The sequence below is a fragment of the Entelurus aequoreus genome, linkage group LG22 (assembly GCF_033978785.1).
Source record: "Entelurus aequoreus isolate RoL-2023_Sb linkage group LG22, RoL_Eaeq_v1.1, whole genome shotgun sequence".
Lineage (NCBI taxonomy): Eukaryota > Metazoa > Chordata > Actinopteri > Syngnathiformes > Syngnathidae > Entelurus > Entelurus aequoreus.
In genome coordinates, this window is record NC_084752.1 from 36,763,305 (window position 1) to 36,787,996 (window position 24,692).

Here is a 24,692-nt window from a genome sequence, read left to right on the forward strand (position 1 = left end):
CCTGTTCTGCAGCAACTCCACTGTTCCTTGTTCTGCAGCAACTCCACTGTTCCTTGTTCTGCAGCAACTCCACTGTTCCCTGTTCTGCAGCAACTCCAATGTTCCCTGTTCTGCAGCAACTCCACTGTTCCCTGTTCTTCAGCAACTCCACTGTTCCCTGTTCTGCAGCAACTCCACTGTTCCCTGTTCTGCAGCAACTCCACTGTTCCCTGTTCTGCAGCAACTCCACTGTTCCCTGTTCTGCAGCAACTCCACTGTTCCCTGTTCTGCAGCAACTCCACTGTTCCCTGTTCTTCAGCAACTCCACTGTTCCCTGTTCTGCAGCAACTCCAATGTTCCCTGTTCTGCAGCAACTCCACTGTTCCCTGTTCTGCAGCAACTCCACTGTTCCCTGTTCTTCAGCAACTCCACTGTTCCCTGTTCTGCAGCAACTCCAATGTTCCCTGTTCTGCAGCAACTCCACTGTTCCCTGTTCTGCAGCAACTCCACTGTTCCCTGTTCTGCAGCAACTCCACTGTTCCCTGTTCTGCAGCAACTCCACTGTTCCCTGTTCTGCAGCAACTCCAATGTTCCCTGTTCTGCAGCAACTCCACTGTTCCCTGTTCTTCAGCAACTCCACTGTTCCCTGTTCTTCAGCAACTCCACTGTTCCCTGTTCTTCAGCAACTCCGCTGTTCCCTGTTCTTCAGCAACTCCGCTGTTCCCTGTTCTGCAGCAACTCCGCTGTTCCCTGTTCTTCAGCAACTCCGCTGTTCCCTGTTCTTCAGCAACTCCACTGTTCCCTGTTCTGCAGCAACTCCACTGTTCCCTGTTCTTCAGCAACTCCATTGTTCCCTGTTCTGCAGCAACTCCAATGTTCCCTGTTCTGCAGCAACTCCACTGTTCTCTGTTCTGCAGCAACTCCACTGTTCCCTGTTCTGCAGCAACTCCACTGTTCCCTGTTCTGCAGCAACTCCAATGTTCCCTGTTCTGCAGCAACTCCACTGTTCCCTGTTCTGCAGCAACTCCACTGTTCCCTGTTCTGCAGCAACTCCACTGTTCCCTGTTCTGCAGCAACTCCACTGTTCCCTGTTCTGCAGCAACTCCACTGTTCCCTGTTCTGCAGCAACTCCACTGTTCCCTGTTCTGCAGCAACTCCACTGTTCCCTGTTCTTCAGCAACTCCGCTGTTCCCTGTTCTGCAGCAACTCCGCTGTTCCCTGTTCTGCAGCAACTCCGCTGTTCCCTGTTCTGCAGCAACTCCACTGTTCCCTGTTCTGCAGCAACTCCACTGTTCCTTGTTCTGCAGCAACTCCACTGTTCCCTGTTCTGCAGCAACTCCGCTGTTCCCTGTTCTGCAGCAACTCCACTGGCCACCCATCAAACACCGTATCCACTTTCAAATAATTCTCCTCACTTTCAAAGCTATCCATAACCTCTCTCCATCATATCTCTCTGACCTGCTCCATCCATCGTACTGTCCGTTACTTAAAGTGTACACCACTTTCAACCATCTCACTGTCCCTTATTTATAGTGTCCACCACTTTCAGACGCTCATCTTTGGAAGTCTTTACCACCAGACCTTCGTAACTTAGACTCAATATCCCTCTTCAAATCAAGACTCAAAACACACCTATTCCTGACTGCTTATTCATTGTAAATCTGATCGATCTTTGTTGTTGTTGTTGTTTTTATCCAATTGATTTTATTGTTTTGATTTTGCACGGTGTCCTTGAGTGCCCAGAAAGGCGCCTTATAGGTAAAATGTTTTATTATTATTATTGTCAATCTAAAATGTGATTAATCATCATTAATCTAAGATGTGAATAATCTAAAATGTGATTAATCCTCATTAATCTAAAATGTGATTAATCATCATTAATCTAAAATGTGATTAATCATCATTATCTAAAATGTGATTAATCATCATTAATCTAAGATGTGATTAATCATCATTAATCTAAGATGTGTTTCATCATCATTAATCTAAAATGTGATTAATGATCATTAATCTAAAATGTGATAAAGTTTATCATCAATCTAAAATTGGATTAATCATAATTAATCTAAAATGTGATTAATCATCATTAATCTAAGATGTGACTAATCATCAATCTAAAATGTGATTCATCATTAATCTAAGATGTGTTTAATCATCAATCTAAAACGTGATTAATCCTCATTAATCTACGATGTAATTCATCATCATTAATCTAAAATGTGATTAATCATCATTAATCTAAAATGTGATTAATCATAATTAATCTAAGATGTGATTAATCATAATTAATCTAAGATGTGATTAATCATCATTTAATCATCAATCTAAAATGTGATTAATCGTTCATCTAAAATGTGATAAATCATCATTAATCTAAAATGTGATTAATCATCATTAATCTAAAATGTGATTATCATCATTAATCTAAGATGTTTAATCATCAATCTGAAATGTGATTAATCATTAATCGAAAATGTGATAAATCATCATTAATCTAAAATGTGATAAATCATCATTAATCTAAAATGTGATTAATCATCATTAATCTAAAATGTGATTAATCATCATTAATCTAAAATGTGATTAATCATCATTAATCTAAGATGTGATTAATCATCATTAATCTAAAATGTGATTAATCATCATTAATCTAAGATGTGTCTAATCATCAATCTAAAATGTGATTAATCATTAATCTAAAATGTGATTAGTCATTAATCTAAAATGTGATAAATCATCATTAATCTAAAATGTGATTAATCATCATTAATCTAAAATGTGATTAATCATCATTAATCTTAAGATGTGTCTAATCATCAATCTAAAATGTGATTAATCATTAATCTAAAATGTGATAAATCATCATTAATCTAAAATGTGATTAATCATCATTAATCTTAAGATGTGTCTAATCATCAATCTAAAATGTGATTAATCATTAATCTAAAATGTGATAAATCATCATTAATCTAAGATGTGTTTAATCATCAATCTAAAATGTGATAAATCATCATTAATCCAAAATCTGATTAATCATCATTAACCCAAAATCTGATTAATCATCATTAATCTAAGATGTGATTAATCTAAGATCATTTGACAGGCCTATATAAATACAAACAACATTTGGTATTAGCTGTCGCAGGGGGCGGGGCCTCACCACGTCAAATGAAGACAAGGAGGCTTGGTTGCGAGAAAATGTCCCATTTTATTGATTTGATGCAACAAACTTGTCATGTGACCCTCTTTGAGCAAACACGGGTGATCAGGTGACCCGTCACCATGGCGACCGCCCGGTCAGCGGAAGGAACAGAAGAGACGCCACGTGACGCTCCACGCCAGCAGGGGGGGCGCCGCTCGATAGCACGAAGGCTAACTTCCTTAGCATGGCAAGTGGACTGTCGATGGGGGGCGTGGCCTGGGCGAGCTGGAGGCGGAGACAAGAAGGTCATGGCAGGAAGAAGACTCAGGAGAAGTGTGGCATCCTGCTGCAGGTCCTGAAAGACACAGGAAGTGGTCAGGCCACTGGGGGAGGGGCCTGACGCCGCCGCTCTCTGGTATTTACCGCTTACGTGGCCTTGGCTACTTTGGTGCGCTTCATCCTCTTCCTCCTCATCAGGGTCACCTGAGGCCGCTTGAGGCCGGCGATGAGCAGCAGCAGTCGAGGGCGAGACTTGGTGAGCCAGCTCCTCAGCAGCGTCCCCTTGGGAAACCTGCAGTGTCACCACACACGTCTTAGCACCGCCCCCAAGACCCTCGCACCTGCAGTGTCACCACACACACGTCTTAGCACCGCCCCCAAGACCCTCGCACCTGCAGTGTCACCACACACACGTCTTAGCACCGCCCCCAAGACCCTCGCACCTGCAGTGTCACCACACACACGTCTTAGCACCGCCCCCAAGACCCTCGCACCTGCAGTGTCACCACACACGTCTTAGCACCGCCCCCAAGACCCTCGCACCTGCAGTGTCACCACACACGTCTTAGCACCGCCCCCAAGACCCTCGCACCTGCAGTGTCACCACACACGTCTTAGCACCGCCCCCAAGACCCTCGCACCCTGCGTGCCGCTCCTTACCAGTTGACCCCGCACATCCTGGGCCGGCGCCGCCTGAATGAGCAGCTCGCCGCTAGAAGTTTCACTGGCACAAACACACATCATAATGCCCACTCAGCACTTCTCCACCAGTGGCCAATCAGACGGCTCCCCTGCCTGTTGCCATGACAACGGCCACCAGAGGTGGGATGGGCTTCAGGGGCCTTTTTAGCTTGTTGTTATTTCAGCTTTTAAATACACTTTAAATATGTGACATTATGACTAATTTCATGTATTTATTTATTTCAAATACACAATACACTTTAAATATGTAAATATGTGACATTATGGATCATTTCATGTACAAACCCCGTTTCCATATGAGTTGGGAAATTGTGTTAAATGTAAATATAAATGGAATACAATGATTTGCAAATCCTTTTCTACCCATATTCAATTGAATGCACTACAAAGACAACATATTTGATGTTCAAACTCATAAACTTTTTTTTTTTTTTTGCAAATAATAATTAACTTAGAATTTCATGGCTGCAACACGTGCCAAAGTAGTTGGGAAAGGGCATGTTCACCACTGTGTTACATGGCCTTTCCTTTTAACAACACTCAGTAAAGGTTTGGGAACTGAGGAGACACATTTTTGAAGCTTCTCAGGTGGAATTCTTTCCCATTCTTGCTTGATGTACAGCTTAAGTTGTTCAACAGTCCGGGGGTCTCCCTTGTGCTATTTTAGGCTTCATAATGCGCCACACATTTTCAATGGGAGACAGGTCTGGACTACAGGCAGGCCAGTCTAGTACCCGCACTGTTTTACTATGAAGCCACGTTGATGTAACACGTGGCTTGGCATTGTCTTGCTGAAATAAGCAGGGGCGTCCATGGTAACGTTGCTTGGATGGCAACATATGTTGCTCCAAAAGCTGTATGTACCTTTCAGCATTAATGGCGCCTTCACAGATGTGTAAGTTACCCATGTCTTGGGCACAATACACCCCCATACCATCACACATGCTGGCTTTTACACTTTGCGCCTAGAACAATCCAGATGGTTCTTTTCCTCTTTGGTCCGGAGGACACGACGTCCACAGTTTCCAAAAACAATTTGAAATGTGGACTCGTCAGACCACAGAACACTTTTCCACTGTGTATCAGTCCATCTTAGATGAGCTCAGGCCCAGCGAAGCCAACGGCGTTTGTGGGTGTTGTTGATAAACGGTTTTCGCCTTGCATAGGAGAGTTTTAACTTGCACTTACAGATGTAGCGACCAACTGTAGTTACTGACAGTGGGTTTCTGAAGTGTTCCTGAGCCCATGTGGTGATATCCTTTACACACAGATGTCGCTAGTTGATGCAGTACAGCCTGAGGGATGGAAGGTCACGGGCTTAGCTGCTTACGTGCAGTGATTTCTCCAGATTCTCTGAACCCTTTGATGATATTACGGACCGTAGATGGTGAAATCCCAAAATTCCTTGCAATAGCTGCTTGAGAAAGGTTTTTCTTAAACTGTTCAACAATTTGCTCAGGCATTTGTTGACAAAGTGGTGACCCTCGCCCAATCCTTGTTTGTGAATGACTGAGCATTTCATGGAATCTACTTTTATACCCAATCATGGCACCCACCTGTTCCCAATTTGCCTGTTCACCTGTGGGATGTTCCAAATAAGTGTTTGATGAGCATTCCTCAACTTTATCAGTATTTATTGCCACCTTTCCCAACTTCTTTGTCACGTGTTGCTGCCATCAAATTCTAAAGTTAATGATTATTTGCAAAAAAAAAAATGTTTATGAGTTTGAACATCAAATATGTTGTCTTTGTAGCATATTCTACGGAGCCCCTAAAGCAGGGGTCGGCAACCCGCGGCTCTGGAGCCGCATGCGGCTCTTTAGCGCCGTCCTAGTGGCTCCCTGAAGCTTTTTAAAAAATGTATGAAAAATAGAAAAAGATGAGGGGAAAATATTTTTTTGTTTTGTTTTAATAAGGTTTCTGTAGGAGGACAAACATGACACAAACCTCCCTAATTGTTATAAAGCACACTGTTTATATTAAACATGCTTCACTGATTCGAGTATTTGGCGAGCGCCGTTTTGTCCTACTAATTTTGGCGGTCCTTGAACTCACCTTTAGTTTGTTTACATGTATAACTTTCTCCGACTTCCTAGGACGTGTTTTATGCCACTTCTTTTTCTGTCTCATTTTGTCCACCAAACTTTTAACGTGCGTGAGTGAATACACAAAGGTGAGTTTTGTTGATGTTATTGACTTGTGTGGAGTGCTAATCAGACATATTTGGTCACTGCATGACTGCGAGCTAATCGATGCTAACATGCTATTTAGGCTAGCTATATGTACATATTGCATCATTATGCCTCATTTGTAGGTATATTTGAGGTCATTTAGTTACCTTTAAGTCCTTTCAATTCAATTTATATCTCATGACACACTATCTGTATGTAATATGGCTTCTAATTTGTTGCGGCTCCAGACAGATTTGTTTTTGTATTTTTGGTCCAATATGGCTCTTTCAACATTTTAGGTTGCCGACCCCTGCCCTAAAGGGACATGGGATCTTTTTTTTTAGACATGTATCTCGTGCGCACGAGAAACTTTTTATAAAAAGTTTCTCGTTTGCACGAGAAACTTTCTCGTGGCCACGAGAAAGCATTGGATGCATGCTAATGGTTTGAGGTGTGTGTTAAAATGGCAGTTTAGGAGTTAATTTGGCTGTATTTCCAACTAGGACTTTCCCCATGTGTGTTGTGGCACAATGTGAATGCTTGATTAGTAGGTGTGAGACAAACACTTTATCTTCCTGGTTATTGTAACGCTACGTGTTTGACATTATTTAAGACTTTATCATGCCCGGGAAAGGACAGTTTTCCTCTTCTGTGGCTGTGGGGGGGTGGGCGTGGCTTGCGGACCTGCAGCGAAGCGGAGTGTGTCAGTTTGTCCCATGTTGATGTGATCAAACTTCTTTCTTGTTTGGAAGATACACACACAATTGTAACTGTTATTTCTTCCTGCACATAATAAATATGTACAACGTGTTTGGATGTATTAATTTATGTAAAATTGTCATTAAATGTAATATTGCCTGACAAAAAGTGATTCGGCATAATATTTTGATATTTACACATCGCATATTTACACACGCGCATCTGACTAGAATACCCTTATGTGCATTACATATATCAACATCAAGTACCTACTGTACTGTTTACTTGTTCAAATACCCTTTCAATAACCAGGAAGATAAAGTGTTTGTCTCACACCTACTAATCAAGCATTCACATTTTGCCACAACACACATGGGGGAAAGTCCTAGTTGGAAATACAGCCAAATTAACTCCTAAACTGCCATTTTAACACACACCTCAAACCATGAGCACGCATCCAATGCTTTCTCGTGGCCACGAGAAACTTTCTCGTGCGCACGAGAAAGTTTTTATTAAAAAAAAGTTTTTTTTTTTGTTTTTTTTTAATAAAAAGTTTGTCGTGGCCACGAGATACATGTCTAAAAAAAAAAATTCCCATGTCCCTTTAGGGCAGGGGTCACCAACGCGGTGCCCGCGGGCACCAGGTAGCCCGTAAGGACCAGATGAGTAGCCCGCTGGCCTGTTCTAAAAATAGCTTAAATAGCAGCACTTACCAGTGAGCTGCCTCTATTTTTTAAATTTGATTTATTTACTAGCAAGCTGGTCTCGCTTTGCTCGACATTTTTAATTCTAAGAGAGACAAAACTCAAATAGAATGTGAAAATCCAAGAAAATATTTTAAAGACTTGGTCTTCACTTGTTTAAATAAAATCATAATTTTTTTTACTTTGCTTCTTATAACTTTCAGAAAGACAATTTTAGAGAAAAAATACAACCTTAAAAATGATTTTAGGATTTTCAAACACATATACCTTTTTACCTTTTAAATTCCTTCCTCTTCTTTCCTGACAATTTAAATCAATGTTCAAGTAAATTTATTTTTTTATTGTAAAGAATAATAAATACATTTTAATTTAATTCTTCATTTTAGCTTCTGTTTTTTCGACGAAGAATATTTGTGAAATATTTCTTCAAACTTATTATGATTAAAATTTAAAAAAAATATTCTGGCAAATCTAGAAAATCTGTAGAATCAAATTTAAATCTTATTTCAAAGTCTTTTGAATTTCTTTGAAAATTTTTGTTCTAGAAGAAATAATGATTTGTCTTTGTTAGAAATATAGCTTGTTCAAATTTGTTATATATTCTAACAAAGTGCAGATTGTATTTTAACCTATTTAAAACATGTCATCAAAATTCTAAAATTAATCTTAATCAGGAAAAATTACTAATGATGTTCCATAAATAATTTTTTTAATTTTTTCAAAAAGATTCGAATTAGCTAGTTTTTCTCCTCTTTTTTTCGGTTGAATTTTGAATTTTAAAGAGTCGAAATTGAAGATAAACTATGTTTCAAAATTTAATTGTCATTTTTTTTTCGTGTTTTCTCCTCTTTTAAACCGTTCAATTAAGTGTAAATATCATTAATTATTAATAATAACATAGAGTTAAAGGTAAATTGAGCAAATTGACTATTTCTGGCAATTTATTTAAGTGTGTATCAAACTGGTAGCCCTTCGCATTAATCAGTACCCAAGAAGTAGCTCTTGCTTTCAAAAAGGTTGGTGACCCCTGCTTTAGGGGCTCCGTAATATTCAACTGAATATGGGTTGAAAATGATTTGCAAATCATTGTATTCCGTTTATATTTACATCTAACACAATTTCCCAACTCATATGGAAACGGGGTTTGTATTTATTCATTTCAAATACACATTAATACACTTTAAATATGTAAATATGTGACATGGATCTGTTGTGTTTTGGTGTGTCCCTGCCTTCTTGTTGTCTGCACCTGTGTTTTAGTGATTCGTCCTCGGCGAGGGGCGGACCTGGTGGACACACCTGCTCGCATCTAGCCCGCCAGTATTTTGGCTCGTCACCTACAGCTGGACCTTGCTGGTCATTGTTTCCCGTACGCCGCACGTGCATGCGCCTACTTCGCCTCATGGTACGTTGCTTTCCCTTGTCCTGTTATTTCTAACTCCTTTGTGTTTGTTCCCTAGCCTCCTTGAGGCAGCAAAGACTTTATGCGGTTTCCTCCTGCCAACCACTGAGGAACCTGTTTTGTTAGTATTCATGGTGTGCACTTCTGCCCCATCGCTTTTTGTTACACCTTTTGGACTTATTAAATGTATTCCTTTTTGTTAGAGATGTCCGATAATATCGGCAGGCCGATATTATCGGACATCTCTAACAAAAAGGAATATATATATGCGTTAAAATGTAATATCGGAAATTATCGGTACCGTTTTTTTTATTATCGTATCTGTTTTTTGTTTTTTTTTATTAAATCAACATAAAAAACACAAGATACACTTACAATTAGTGCACCAACCCAAAAAAAAACTCCCTCCCCCATTTACACTCATTCACACAAAAGGGTTGTTTCTTTCTGTTATTAATATTTTGGTTCCTACATTATATATCAATATATATCAACACAGTCTGCAAGGGATACAGTCCGTAAGCACACATGATTGTGCGTGCTGCTGGTCCACTAATAGTACTAACCTTTAACAGTTAATTTTACTCATTTTCATTAATTACTAGTTTCTATGTAACTGTTTTTATATTGTTGTACTTTCTTTTTTATTCAAGAAAATGTTTTTAATTTATTTATCTTATTTTACTAATTTTTTTAAAAAGTACCTTATCTTCACCATACCTGGTTGTCCAAATTAGGCATAATAATGTGTTAATTCCACGACTGCATGTATCGGTTGATATCGGTATCGGTAATTAAAGAGTTGGACAATATCGGAATATCGGATATCGGCAAAAAGCCATTATCGGACATCCCTACTTTTTGTATTTCAAACTTGCCTCCCGTCTCTGCATCCCGGGGTCTCCCCCTTTGACCAGTTCTTAACAGGATCATTTCATGTATTTATGTACTTCAAATACACATTAATACACTTTAAATGTGTGACATTATCACTAATTTCATGTATTTATTTATTTCAAATACACATTAATACACTTTAAACATGTAAATATGTGACATGGATCATTTCATGTATTTATTCATTTCAAATACACATTAATACACTTTAAATATGTGACATTATCACTAATTTCATGTATTTATTTATTTCAAATACACATTAATACACTTTAAACATGTAAATATGTGACATTATGGATCATTTCATGTATTTATTCATTTCAAATACACTTAAAATATGTGACATTTAGTATAATTTCATGTATTTATTTATTTCAAATACACATTAATACACTTTAAATGTGTGACATTATCACTAATTTCATGTATTTATTTATTTCAAATACACATTAATACATTTTAAACATGTAAATATGTGACATGGATCATTTCATGTATTTATGTATTTCAAATACACATTAATACACTTTAAATATGTGACATTATCACTAATTTCATGTATTTATTTATTTCAAATACACATTAATACACTTTAAACATGTAAATATGTGACATTATGGATCATTTCATGTATTTATTCATTTCAAATACACTTAAAATATGTGACATTTAGTATAATTTCATGTATTTATTTATTTCAAATACACATTAATACACTTTAAATGTGTGACATTATCACTAATTTCATGTATTTATTTATTTCAAATACACATTAATACACTTTAAACATGTAAATATGTGACATGGATCATTTCATGTATTTATGTATTTCAAATACACATTAATACACTTTAAATATGTTACATTATCACTAATTTCATGTATTTATTTATTTCAAATACACATTAATACACTTTAAACATGTAAATATGTGACATTATGGATCATTTCATGTATTTATTCATTTCAAATACACTTAAAATATGTGACATTTAGTATAATTTCATGTATTTATTTATTTCAAATACACATTAATACACTTTAGAAGTGTGACATTATCACTAATTTCATGTATTTATTTATTTCAAATACACATTAATACACTTTAAATATGTGACATGGATCATTTTATGTATTTATGTATTTCAAATACACATTAATACACTTTAAATATGTGACATTATCACTAATTTCATGTATTTATTTATTTCAAATACACATTAATACACTTTAAACATGTAAATAATGTGACATTATGGATCATTTCATGTATTTATTCATTTCAAATACACTTAAAATATGTGACATTTAGTATAATTTCATGTATTTATTTATTTCAAATACACATTAATACACTTTAAATATGTGACATTATGACTCATTTCATGTATTAATTTATTTCAAATACACACTAATACACTTTAAATATGTAAATATATGACATTATGACTCATTTCATGTATTTATTTCTTTGAAATACACAGTAAAACACTTTAAATATGTAAATATATGACATTATGACTCATTTCGTGTATTTATTTCTTTGAAATACACAGTAATACACTTTAAATATGTAAATATATGACATTATGACTCATTTCATGTATTTATTTCTTTGAAATACACAGTAATACACTTTAAATATGTAAATATATGACATTATGACTCATTTCATGTATTTATTTCTTTGAAATACACACTAATACACTTTAAATATGTAAATATATGACATTATGACTCATTTCATGTATTTATTTCTTTGAAATACACAGTAAAACACTTTAAATATGTAAATATATGACATTATGACTCATTTCGTGTATTTATTTCTTTGAAATACACAGTAATACACTTTAAATATGTAAATATATGACATTATGACTCATTTCATGTATTTATTTCTTTGAAATACACAGTAATACACTTTAAATATGTAAATATATGACATTATGACTCATTTCATGTATTTATTTCTTTGAAATACACACTAATACACTTTAAATATGTAAATATATGACATTATGACTCATTTCATGTATTTATTTCTTTGAAATACACAGTAATACACTTTAAACATGTGACGTTGTGATTCATTTTGTCAGGCCTTGGCAAAAATGAGGACTCAGTTGACGCAGGCTTTTATTCAACAGTTTCTGAGAACTCTCTTCAGATTGAGTGAATAAACAAATGACTCTAAACTATAGACTAGACACACTAGAGTAAAAAGGAATACGTAGCACAAGGCGAAAAGCAATGAACAGAAAATCAAAAAACAGAATTTTTTTTTGAAAATTAGGTCTAGTCAGTCCCAGTCCTCTAATGCTCAAGCCCCGCCCACGTCATTGACCTTTTCCTCTCGTCCTCCCACACAACCTCAGGTGGGAGATAAAGAGAGACTTTTTGGATAATTTAAAGGGGAGGAGTTAGACCATGGCATGGGCGGAGGGGACCGACACTTCCAACTCATTCTCCGTAAAGAGAGAGGGTTGGTACCCTAAGGCAGTGGTCCCCAACCACCGGGCCGCGGGACGGTAATGGTCCGCGGACCGATTGGTACCGGGCCGCACAAGAAATAAATTTTTTATTTTTATTTATTTTTTTTTTTAATGAAATCAACATAAAAAACACAATATATACATTATATATCAATATAGATCAATACAGTCTGTAGGGATACAGTCCGTAAGCACACATGATTGTATTAATTGATGTTAAAAAAATAAATAAATAAAAAAATTTTTTTAAACACACCCCCTTCCCCCCCACCGGTCCGTGGGACAAATTTTCAAGCGTTGACCGGTCCGCAGTGACAAAAAGGTTGGGGACCACTGCCCTAAGGTACAATGAAAGGGAGAGAGGCCGGTGGCTGATGTAGGCAGCGAATAATGCGCATACTCTACCCAGACCAGGTGCTTGCTCCATGTGGAGGGGTTCTGGCAGACCACGCACCGGAGGCCGGTTTCCAGCTGCTGGTTTAGTCGTTCGGTCTGGCCGTTGGCTTCCGGATGATATCCTGATGTTAGGCTGGCCTTGGCTCCAAGTGACATTACGGATCATTTCATGTATTTATTAATTGATTTTAAATACAAATGAATCCACATTTGACAGCACATTTGAACACCTGGAAAAACTGAGCAGGAAGCTCCTCAAACACATAGCATGGGCTCAAAGTTGGTAGCAAAGATGGCGCCCCGGAGTCACCTGACTGCCTTCTGACCAATCATGGTGGAGTCACTTTTCTAATGCACTCTTCACATTTGAGTGGGCCCCGGGCTCCTCTGTAGTGGCAAAGTTAGGCTCCAGGTCAGAAAGGTGAAAATTAGTGGGCCCAAAATTGAACCTTGAGGAACACCATTCATTCATCCATCCATCATCCATTCATTAATGCATCTGTCCATCCATCCATTCACCCATCCATACATATATCCATCCGTCCATCCATCTATTAGTGCATCCATCCATCATGCATCATCATCCATCCAGCCATCCATCCATCCATTAATGCATCCATCAATTCACCCATCCATTTGTGCATCCATCCATCATGCATCATCATCCATCCAGCCATCCATCCATTAATGCACCATCAATTCACACATCCATCCATTCATGCATCTGTCCATTATTGCATCTGTCCGTCCATCCATCAATTCACCCATCCATTCATGCATCCATCATCCATCCATCAATTCACCCATCCATTCATGCATCTATCCATCCATTCATGCATGCATGCATTAATGCACCCTTCCATCAATTCACCAATCCATTCATGCATTCAAACAACTATCCATCCATCCATCAATTCCCCATCCATTCATCAATCCATCCATCAATTCACCCATCCATTCATGCACCCATCCATCCATCAATTCACCCATCCATTCATGCATCATCCATCCATCAATTTACCCATCCATTCATGCATCCATCAATTCACCCATCCATTCATGCATCCATCCATCCATCAATCAATGCATCCATCCATTCATGCATCCATCAATTCACATCCATTCATGCATCCATCTATCCATCAATCAATTCACCCATCCATTCATGCATCCATCCATACACCCATCCATTCATGCATCCATCAATTCACCCATCCATTCATGCATCCATCCATTCATTCACCCATCCATTCATGCATCCATCCATCCATTCACCCATGCATATATCCATCCAGCCATCCATCAATTCATCCATCCATTCACCCATTCGTCCATCCATCCATCCATCAATTCACCCATCCATTCATGCGTCCATCCATCCATCAATCAATTCACCCATCTATTCATCCATCCAATCATGCATCCATCCATCCATTCACCCATGCATCCAGCCATCCATCAATTCACCCATACATTCATGTATCCATCCATTCACCCATGCATCCAGCCATCCATCAATTCACCCATCCATTCATGCATCCATCCATCCATTCACCCATCCATTCATCCATCCATCCATTCACCCATGCGTCCATCCATCGATCTATTCACCCATCCATTCATGCATCCATCCAGTCACCCATGCATCAATCCATCCATCCATCCGTCCATTCACCCATCCATGCAGCCATCATCCGTTCACCCATGCATCCATTCATCCAAACATCCATTCACCCATGCATCAATCCATTCATCCATTCACCCATGCAGCCATCCATCCATTCACCCATCCATCCACCATCCATTCACCCATGCATCCATTCATCCAAACATCCATCCATCCATTCACCCATGCATCCATCCATCCATTCACCCATCCATCCATCCATTTAAGCATCCATCCATTCACCCACGCATCCATCCATCCAGTCTAGTACGGAGATGCCAAGTCTTGGTTCTCTGAAGACCAGAAGATGTTTGGGATGGGTGGTGTGAGAGTCCAGTACAGACCAGAAGATGTTTGGGATGGGTGGTGTGAGAGTCCAGTACAGACCAGAAGATGTTTGGGATGGGTGGTGTGAGAGTCCAGTACAGACCAGAAGATGTTTGGGATGGGTGGTGTGAGAGTCCAGTACAGACCAGAAGATGTTTGGGATGGGTGGTGTGAGAGTCCAGTACAGACCAGAAGATGTTTGGGATGGGGGGTGTGAGAGTCCAGTACAGAGATGGGAACACAAGTCCCTTATGTCCCTTGTTAGCATGTGAAGACGCTAACAAAAGCATAATGTTAGCATGTGAACACAATGCATGAAATATGATGAAAGTATTAAGAGGTCAAAGAGATGAATTGTTGACAGGTGCAGGCGGGGCTTATCGCCGTGACAACAAGATCAAAGTCTACATTGTCTCTGATAAGAGGAGTCCAGGGTCAGAGGTCACGTTGTGTAAAAGTGACAGCAGGAAAAGACGACTAAAGTTGTTGCAGGTAAAACTACTTTTCTTGCTCTACACGTGTCTTTGAACGCCTCACGCTTGACCTGTCTGTCACATGACTTTGCTGCAGGCTCCGCCCCTCATTACTATTACATCATCTCTTCTTCGTCACATCTGCCACAAAAATGGCCGCCGGTGCGCCAACAGACAAGTGAGTCATTTGATGAATTAATCGATTGATCAATGAATGAACTGATAGAATGATTGACTGATTGATGGATTGATCGATAAATTAATGGATTTGATTGATTGATGAATGAATAGATCGATTGATGAATGAATGAAGTGATTGATTGATTGAGTGATTGATTGATTGATTGATGAATAGATCGATTGATGAATGAATGAAGTGATTGATTGATTGATGATTTGTTCAATAAATGATTGCAGTGATTGATTGATTGATTGATTGATGAATGAATAGAGCGACTGATGAATTAATGAAGTGATCGATTGATTGATTGATGAATTTATCAATAAATAAACTGATTGATTGATTGATTAATTGATAAATAAAAAAGTGAATTGATGAATGAATTGATTAATTGATATAGTGAAGAATGTATTGATTGATGAGTGTACTGAGTGATGAAAGTATGCATTAATTTATGTATAGATTAATGAATGTATTGATTGATGTATAGATGAATGAATGTATTGATCGATGTATTGATGAATGAATGTATTGATTGATGTATGTACACTACCGTTCAAAAGTTTGGGGTCACCCAAACAATTTTGTGGAATAACCTTCATTTCTAAGAAGAAGAATAGACTGTCGAGTTTCAGATGAAAGTTCTCTTTTTCTGGCCATTTTGAGCGTTTAATTGACCCCACAAATGTGATGCTCCAGAAAGTCAATCTGCTCAAAGGAAAGTCAGTTTTGTAGCTTCTGTAACGAGCTAAACTGTTTTCAGATGTGTGAACATGATTGCACAAGGGTTTTCTAATCATCAATTAGCCTTCTGAGCCAATGAGCAAACACATTGTACCATTAGAACACTGGAGTGATAGTTGCTGGGAAATGGGCCTCTATACACCTATGTAGATATTGCACCAAAAAGCAGACATTTGCAGCTAGAATAGTCATTTACCACATTAGCAATGTATAGAGTGTATTTCTTTAAAGTTAAGACTAGTTTAAAGTTATCTTCATTGAAAAGTACAGTGCTTTTCCTTCAAAAATAAGGACATTTCAATGTGACCCCAAACTTTTGAACGCTAGTGTATTGATTGATGTATGTATTGATGAATGAATGTATTGATTGATGTATGTATTGATGAATGAATGTATTGATTGATGAATGTATTGATTGATGTATGTATTGATGAATGAATGTATTGATTGATGTATGTATTGATGAATGAATGTATTGATTGATGTATGTATTGATGAATGAATGTATTGATTGATGTATGTATTGATGAATGAATGTATGAATTGATGTATGTATTGATTGATGTATGTATTGATTGATGTATGTATTGATGAATGAATGTATTGACTGATGTATCTATTGATGAATGAATGTATTGATTGATGTATATATTGATTGATGTATGTATTGATGAATTAATGTATGAATTGATGTATGTATTGATTGCTGTATGTATTGATGAATTAATGTATTGATGAATCTCTTGATGAATGAATGTATTGATGAATGTATTGATGAAATAATGTATTGGTGAATGAATGTATTGATGTACTGTATGTATTGATTGATGTATATATTGATTGATGTATGTATTGATGAATTAATGTATGAATTGATGTATGTATTGATTGCTGTATGTATTGATGAATTAATGTATTGATGAATCTCTTGATGAATGAATGTATTGATGAATGTATTGATGAAATAATGTATTGGTGAATGAATGTATTGATGTACTGTATGTATTGATTGATGTATGTATTGATGAATGAAAGTATGGATTGATGTATGTATTGATGTATGTATTGATTGATGTATGTATTGATGAATGAATGTATTGATTGATATATGTATTGATGAATGAATGTATTGATGAATGTATTGATGAATGAATGTATTGATTAATCTATTGATGAATGAATGTATTGATGAATGAAGGTATTGATGAATGAATATATTAATGAATGAATGTATTGATGTATGTATTGATTGATGTATGTATTAATTAATTAATGTATTGATTGATGTATGTATTGATGTATGGATTGATGTATGTATTGATGAATGAATGTATTGATTGATGTATGTATTGATGAATGAATGTATGAATTGTTGTATGTATTGATTGATGTATGTATTGATGAATGAATGTATTGATGTATGTATTGATTGATGTATGTATTGATGTATGTATTGATTGATGTATGTATTGATGAATGAATGTATTGATTGATGTATGTATTGATTGATGTATGTATTGATGAATGAATGTATTGATTGATGTATGTATTGATTGATATATGTATTGATTGATGTATGTATTGATGAATGAATGTATTGATGAATCTATTGATGAATGAATGTACCGATGAATGAATGTATTGATGAATGAATGTATTGATGAATGAATGTATTGATGAATGAATGTATTGATTGATTGATGTATTGATGTATGTATTGATTGATGAATGTATTGATGAATGAATGTATTGATTGATGTATGTATTGATGAATGAATGTATTGATTGATGTATGTATTGATGAATGAATGTATGAATTGATGTATGTATTGATTGATGTATGTATTGATGAATGAATGTATTGATGAATCTATTGAGGAATGAATGTATTGATGAATGAATGTATTGATTGATGTATGTATTGATGAATGAATGTATGAATTGATGTATGTATTGATTGATGTATGAATTGATGTATGTATTGATTGATGTATGTATTGATGAATGAATGTATTGATGAATTTATTGATGAATGAATGTAATGATGAATGAATGTATTGATGTATGTGTTGATGAATGAATGTATTGATGAATGAATGTATTGGTTGATTGATTTATTGATGAATGAATTTATTTCTGGATGATTGTATTGATTCATATATGTGTCGATGAATGAATTTATTGATGAATGAATGTATCGATGGATGAATGTATTGATTGATGAATCTATTGATGAATGAATGTATTGATGAATGAATGTATTGATTGATTAATGTATTGATTGATGAATCTATTGATGAATGAGTGTATTGATGAATGAATGTATTGATTGATGAATGTATTGTCATGATCCGTGGTCCGGATCATGTTTTTGTTATTTTCTGTTGGCTTTGGACTCTTTTAGTTCCTGTTTGTGACATCTCTGAGTTTGGTTTGGTTACTATGGTTACTTATTATTTCCACCTGGCTCTGATTAGTGTTTGCCCGCTCACCTGCTTCGCGAGCACTAATCAGAGGCATTATTTAAGCCTGCCTTTGCCAGTAAGTCGTCCTGGCGTCATTGTTCGATTCATGCCATGTCCACGTAAGTCGTGTTTATTTCATGCCACACTTTTGTGTTTGTTCCAAGCCATAGTTTATGCTGTTTGTTTCATGCCACAGTTTCGTGTTTGTTCCAAGCTATAGTTTATGCTGTTTGTTTCATGCCACAGTTTTGTGTTTGTTACAAGCCATAGTTAATGCTGTTTGTTTCATGCCACAGTTTCGTGTTTGTTACAAGCCATAGTTTATGCTGTTTGTTTCATGCCACAGTTTCGTGTTTGTTACAAGCCATAGTTTATGCTGTTTGTTTCATGCCACAGTTTTGTGTTTGTTACAAGCCATAGTTTATGCTGTTTGTTTCATGCCACAGTTTTGTGTTCGTTCCAAGCCATAGTTTATGCTGTTTGTTTCATGCCACAGTTTCGTGTTTGTTACAAGCCATAGTTTATGCTGTTTGTTTTATGCCGCAGTTTTGTTTGTTCCAAGCCATAGTTTATGCTGTTTGCTTCATGCCACAGTTTTGTGTTTGTTACAAGCCATAGTTTATGCTGTTTGTTTTATGCCACAGTTTTGTGTTTGTTACAAGCCATAGTTTATGCTGTTTGTTTCATGCCACAGTTTCGTGTTTATTCCACACTATAGTTTATGCTGTTTGTTTCATGCCACAGTTTCGTGTTTGTTCCAAGCCATAGTTTATGATGTTTGTTTCATGCCACAGTTTTGTGTTTGTTCCTAGCCATAGTTTATGATGTTTGTTTCATGCCACAGTTTTGTGTTTGTTCCAAGCCATAGTTTATGATGTTTGTTTCATGCCACAGTTTTGTGTTTGTTCCAAGCCATAGTTTATGCTGTTTGTTTCATGCCACAGTTTTGTGTTTGTTACAAGCCATAGTTTATGCTGTTTGTTTCATGCCACAGTTTTGTGTTTGTTACAAGCCATAGTTTATGCTGTTTGTTTCATGCCACAGTTTTGTGTTTGTTACAAGCCATAGTTTATGCTGTTTGTTTCATGTCACAGTTTTGTGTTTGTTACAAGCCATAGTTTATGCTGTTTGTTTCATGCCACAGTTTCGTGTTTATTCCACACCATAGTTTATGCTGTTTGTTTCATGCCACAGTTTCGTGTTTATTCCACACCATAGTTTATGCTGTTTGTTTCATGCCACAGTTTCGTGTTTATTCAACACCATAGTTTATGTTTGTTTACCTCATGCCCTGCCAAGATTTCTTGAGAAGATTAAAATCATCTCCTACCTGACGCTGTTGTCCGGAGTTGTCCCGGGAGAATGACCCCGCAGTGAGCCGCAAAACCCCTCGTGACATGTATAGATGAATGAATGTATTGATTGATGTATGGGTAGATGAATGAATGAATGAATGTATTGATGAATGTAATGATGAATGTATTGATGAATGTATTGATGAATGAATGTATTGATAAATGTATTGATGAATGTATTGATGAATGAATGTATTGATGAATGAATGTATTGATTGATGGAGGTATTGATGGATGGAGTTATTGATTGATGGAGGTGATGAGTCAGCGAGTGTTGGTGTCAGGTTTCACGCCGTCTGGTGGATCTTCCTGATTCTGGGCGTGGGGACATTGTTGCCGTGGAACTTCTTCATGACGGCCACCACGGTATGACGTCACTTCCTGTCAGCGCAGCACAACAGTATCCATCAGAATATTGATGAGGCCATGGCACTTCAGTACTTTGTCAGCCGCCTGAAGGTCTGGCCCAATGAGACGGCGGCGGGGGAGGAGCCTCGCGGCGTGCTTGAGGCCAGATTTAGCAACGTGATGACGCTGTGCGCCATGTTGCCGCTCCTCATCTTCACCTGCCTCAACTCCTTCTTGCACTCACGGTGAGCGCCGCCACCATCTTACCTGTACAAGCTTCTAGAAGGTCTTCCTCCTCGGCAGCGTGCCTCAGCGCGTGCGTGTGGCGGGCAGCCTGCTGGTCATCATGGTTGTCTTCCTGCTGACCGCCCTGCTGGTCAAAGTTCCCATGGACCCGCCCAACTTCTTCTTGGTCACCATGGTCAAGATCGTCATCATCAACTGTGAGCACGCCACCTGCTCCTTCACTTCCTCTTTCACGACTTCCTGTGTGACTCCTTCCTGTTTCACGCCTTCCTGTGTGACTCCTTCCTGTTTCACGCCTTCCTGTGTGACTCCTTCCTGTGTCACGCCTTCCTGTGTGACTTCTTCTTGTGTGACTCCCTCCTGTTTCACGCCTTCCTGTGTGACTCCTTCCTGTTTCACGCCTTCCTGTGTGACTCCCTCCTGTTTCACTCCTTCCTGTGTGACTCCTTCCTGTGTCACGCCTTCCTGTGTGACTCCTTCCTGTGTGACTCCTTCCTGTTTCACGCCTTCCTGTGTGACTCCTTCCTCTGTGACTCCTTCCTGTTTGACTCCTTCCTGTTTCACTCCTTCCTGTGTGACTCCTTCCTGTTTTACGCCTTCCTGTTTGACTCCTTCCTGTGTGACTCCTTCCTGTTTCACGCCTTCCTGTGTGACTCCTTCCTGTGTGACTCCTTCCTGTTTCACGCCTTCCTGTGTGACTCCTTCCTGTGTGACTACTTCCTGTTTGACTCCTTCCTGTGTGACTCCTGCCTGTGTGACTCCTTCCTGTTTCACTCCTTCCTGTGTGACTCCTTCCTGTTTCACGCCTTCCTGTGTGACTCCTTCCTGTGTGACTCCTTCCTGTTTCACGCCTTCCTGTGTGACTCCTTCCTGTGTGACTCCTTCTTGTGTGACTCCTTCCTGTGTGACTACTTCCTGTTTGACTCCTTCCTGTGTGACTCCTTCCTGTTTGACGCCTTCCTGTTTGACTCCTTCCTGTGTGACTCCTTCCTGTTTCACGCCTTCCTGTTTCACGCCTTCCTGTTTGACTCCTTCCTGTGTGACTCCTTCCTGTTTGACTCCTTCCAGCGTTTGGCGCCTTCCTGTGTGACTCCTTCCTGTATGACTCCTTCCTGTGTGACTCCTTCCAGCGTTTGGGGCCGTGCTGCAGGGGAGTCTGTTTGGGATGGCGGCCGCACTTCCTGCCTCCTACACCACGCCCATCATGAGCGGTCAGGGCCTAGCCGGGACCTTCGCCGCCTTCGCCATGATCTGCGCCATCGCAAGTCGGAAAAAAAACACCTGGCCTGTCTGACCTGTGACCTCACATCTCTGACCTCTGACCTCTTCTTTCATTCCCTTCTTCCCTTTCTTTCATTCCTTCCTTCCTTCCCCTGCGTACCTCCTTCCTTGCGTTCATGTCCTTGCCTCCTTCCTTCCTTCTCTTCCTTTCCTTACCTTCATTTCCTTCATTCCTTTCTTTTTTTTACTTTCTTTCTTTTCTTTCTATTTCCTTCACTTCCTTCTTTCTTTCTCTACTTCCTTCCCTTCACTTTCTTTCCTTTCCTCTTTTCTTCTTTCCTTCCTTCTTTTCTTCCTGTCCTTATTTCATTCCTTTCTTTCCTTCCTTCTTTCATTCTTGCCTTCCTTCTTTCCTTCTTGCCTTGCCTTCCCTTCTTTTCCTTCCTTCCCCCCTCCCTCCCTCCCTCCCTCCCTCCCTCCCTCCCTTCCTTGCCTTCCTTCCCCCCTTCCTTTCCTTACTTCCTCCCTTCCTTTCCTCCCCCCTCCCTTCCTCCCCTCTTCCCTTCCTTTCCTTCCTTCCCTTCCTCCCTTCTTTTCCTCCCTTCCTTTCCTTCCTCCCTCCTTTCCACACTGCAGGTGGTCGTGGTGTAGAAGAAGTTGCATTTGGTTATTTCATCACAGCGTGTCTTGTAATTTCTCTCTCCATCTGCTCCTACTTCATGCTGCCTAAACTGGTACACACACACAAACACACACACACATGTATACACGTACACAGACACACATACACATACAAATACACGTACACACAAACATACATACACATACACATACATATTCACATAAACATTCACACACACACACTTACACACACACACATACATACAGACACACACACACACACACACACACATACATATCCACATACACACGCACATTCACATACACTTACACACACAAACACGCACACACATACACATTAACACACACACATACACATTCACATACACTCACATACACACACACACACACACACACACCCATACACCTACACACACACACACATACACATACACAGACACTCACATACACACACACACACACACCCATACACATACACCTACACACACACATACACATACATAGACATTCACATACACACACACATACATATACACATTCACATACATATACACACACACACACACACACACACACACAGTATTAGGTGTCATGAGGTTGTGTGTGTGTGTGTGTGTGTGTGCGCGTACAGGAGTTCTTCCAGTTCCACGAGCATCAGCAGGAGCGGCGGCAGGAAGAAGGCGAGGACAAGGTCAACCTGGCGAGCGAAGGTAACCATGGCGAGCTTTTCTTTGCGTCCTTCCTCTTTCCTCACGGCGTGCCGCCTGTCTTCCTCAGCTGACGCAGAAAGTGGCGAGGAAGCGGTGTCCATGGTGAAGATCTTCCGGAAGGTGGGTTTGTTTGCGACGCCACACCGCTTGGAGGTGACCTCTGACCTTTGCCTTCAGATCTGGGTCTTGGCGCTGTCCGTCTGCTTCATCTTCACCATCACCATCGGGACCTTTCCCGCCGTGGCGGCCGACACCAAGTCCACGCTGGGCCAAGGAAGCTCCTGGGGTGAGTGGGCGGGTCAGGCGGCAAGCCCCGCCCCTTGGTGTGACTGACGCTGTGGTCATGTGACAGACGTGTACTTTGTGCCGGTGGCCTGCTTCCTGCTCTTCAACCTGTGTGACTGGGGGGGGCGGAGCCTGACGGCGTTCTGCACGTGGGTGAGTTGTGGACTTGTAAAAGTGGGCGTGGCCCCCGTCTCGCTGACCGCGTCGTCACGTGTCCAGCCAGGAGAGGACAGTCGGCTACTTCCTGTTCTGATCGTGGCCCGCGTGGCCTTTGTGCCGCTCTTCATGTTGTGCAACGTGCAGCCCCGCCTCCACCTGCCCGTCTACTTCCAGCACGACGCCTTCTTCGCCGCCTTCATGGTGGCCTTCGCCATCACCAACGGTTACCTGGCCAGTCTGTGCATGTGCTTCGGGCCCAAGTGAGCACCGCCTCCACTTCCTCTCGCCATGTCTTACTTCCTGTCAGCGTTCTTCTGCCTGTGCTTCTAGGAGAGTTCTTCCTCACGAAGCCGAGACAGCCGGCGCCATCATGGCCTTTTTCCTCTCGCTGGGGTTGGCTCTCGGCGCCGCCATGTCCTTCCTGTTCAGAGTGCTGGTTTGACGCTGCTGATTAAAAATGCTTTCATCCTCTCAGCGTACACCTTCACTGCTGGGTGTGACACGGGTCATGTGACACAAGTCATGTGACACGAATCATGTGACACGAATCATGTGACACAAGTCATGTGACACGAGTCATGTGACACGGGTCATGTGACACGAGTCATGTGAGACAGTAATGTAACACAGGTCATATGACACGGGTCATGTGACACGAATCATGTGACACGAATCATGTGACACAGTAATGTGACACGGGTCATGTGACACGAATCATGTGACACAAGTCATGTGACACTGTCATGTGACACAGGTCATGTGACACGGGTCATGTGACACAGTAATGTAACACGGGTCATATGACACGGGTCATGTGACACGAATCATGTGACACTGTCATGTGACACAGGTCATATGACACGGGTCATGTGACACTGTCATGTGACACAGGTCATATGACACGGGTCATGTGACACGGGTCAAGTGACACGAATCATGTGACACAAGTCATGTGACACGAGTCATGTGAAACAGTAATGTATCACAGGTCATATGACACG

The 24,692-nt window shown here is 39.5% G+C and overlaps 2 protein-coding genes across 3 annotated transcripts; one reads left to right on the plus strand and one right to left on the minus strand.

The window, feature by feature from the left end:
• Nucleotides 1-3,172: 3,172 nt before the first annotated feature.
• Nucleotides 3,173-13,025, minus strand: LOC133639429 (uncharacterized). Its single transcript, XM_062032721.1, has 4 exons — nucleotides 12,874-13,025; nucleotides 4,061-4,124; nucleotides 3,552-3,692; nucleotides 3,173-3,476 (listed from the first exon to the last, which is right to left on the minus strand). Exons 1-4 carry the CDS (start codon nucleotides 13,023-13,025, stop codon nucleotides 3,213-3,215), a joined length of 621 nt encoding a protein of 206 aa, XP_061888705.1. The 3' UTR covers nucleotides 3,173-3,212.
• On the plus strand, nucleotides 3,889-24,165 carry LOC133639409 (equilibrative nucleoside transporter 1-like). Of its 2 annotated transcripts, XM_062032700.1 has the most exons (15): nucleotides 3,889-4,222; nucleotides 8,937-9,081; nucleotides 15,227-15,354; nucleotides 15,433-15,513; nucleotides 20,365-20,446; nucleotides 20,519-20,673; nucleotides 20,732-20,871; nucleotides 21,805-21,939; nucleotides 22,532-22,629; nucleotides 23,169-23,247; nucleotides 23,315-23,367; nucleotides 23,425-23,533; nucleotides 23,600-23,685; nucleotides 23,752-23,951; nucleotides 24,022-24,165. In XM_062032700.1, exons 4-15 carry the CDS (start codon nucleotides 15,488-15,490, stop codon nucleotides 24,131-24,133), a joined length of 1,275 nt encoding a protein of 424 aa, XP_061888684.1. In that variant the 5' UTR covers nucleotides 3,889-4,222; nucleotides 8,937-9,081; nucleotides 15,227-15,354; nucleotides 15,433-15,487; the 3' UTR covers nucleotides 24,134-24,165. The 2 variants fall into 2 exon arrangements, with proteins under 2 accessions (XP_061888684.1, XP_061888685.1); XM_062032701.1 differs by lacking the exon at nucleotides 3,889-4,222 and having other exon boundaries at nucleotides 8,858-9,081; nucleotides 20,337-20,446.
• Nucleotides 24,166-24,692: the final 527 nt, after the last annotated feature.

Bases quoted from the DNA above. Each gene is read 5' to 3' on its own strand.
- LOC133639429 (XM_062032721.1), bottom strand. From the start codon at position 13,025: ATGTCACTTGGAGCCAAGGCCAGCCTAACATCAGGATATCATCCGGAA. The intron at 4,125-12,873 runs GTATGCGCATTA...TGTTTGTGCCAG, and splicing joins AAGCACCTGGTCTGGGTAGA to TGAAACTTCTAGCGGCGAGC. The intron at 3,477-3,551 runs GTAAGCGGTAAA...TGTGTCTTTCAG, and splicing joins ACCAAAGTAGCCAAGGCCAC to GACCTGCAGCAGGATGCCAC.
- LOC133639409 (XM_062032700.1), top strand. From the start codon at position 15,488: ATGGCCGCCGGTGCGCCAACAGACAA. The intron at 20,447-20,518 runs GTATGACGTCAC...ATGGCACTTCAG, and splicing joins TCTTCATGACGGCCACCACG to TACTTTGTCAGCCGCCTGAA. The intron at 23,952-24,021 runs GTGAGCACCGCC...CTGTGCTTCTAG, and splicing joins TGCATGTGCTTCGGGCCCAA to GAGAGTTCTTCCTCACGAAG.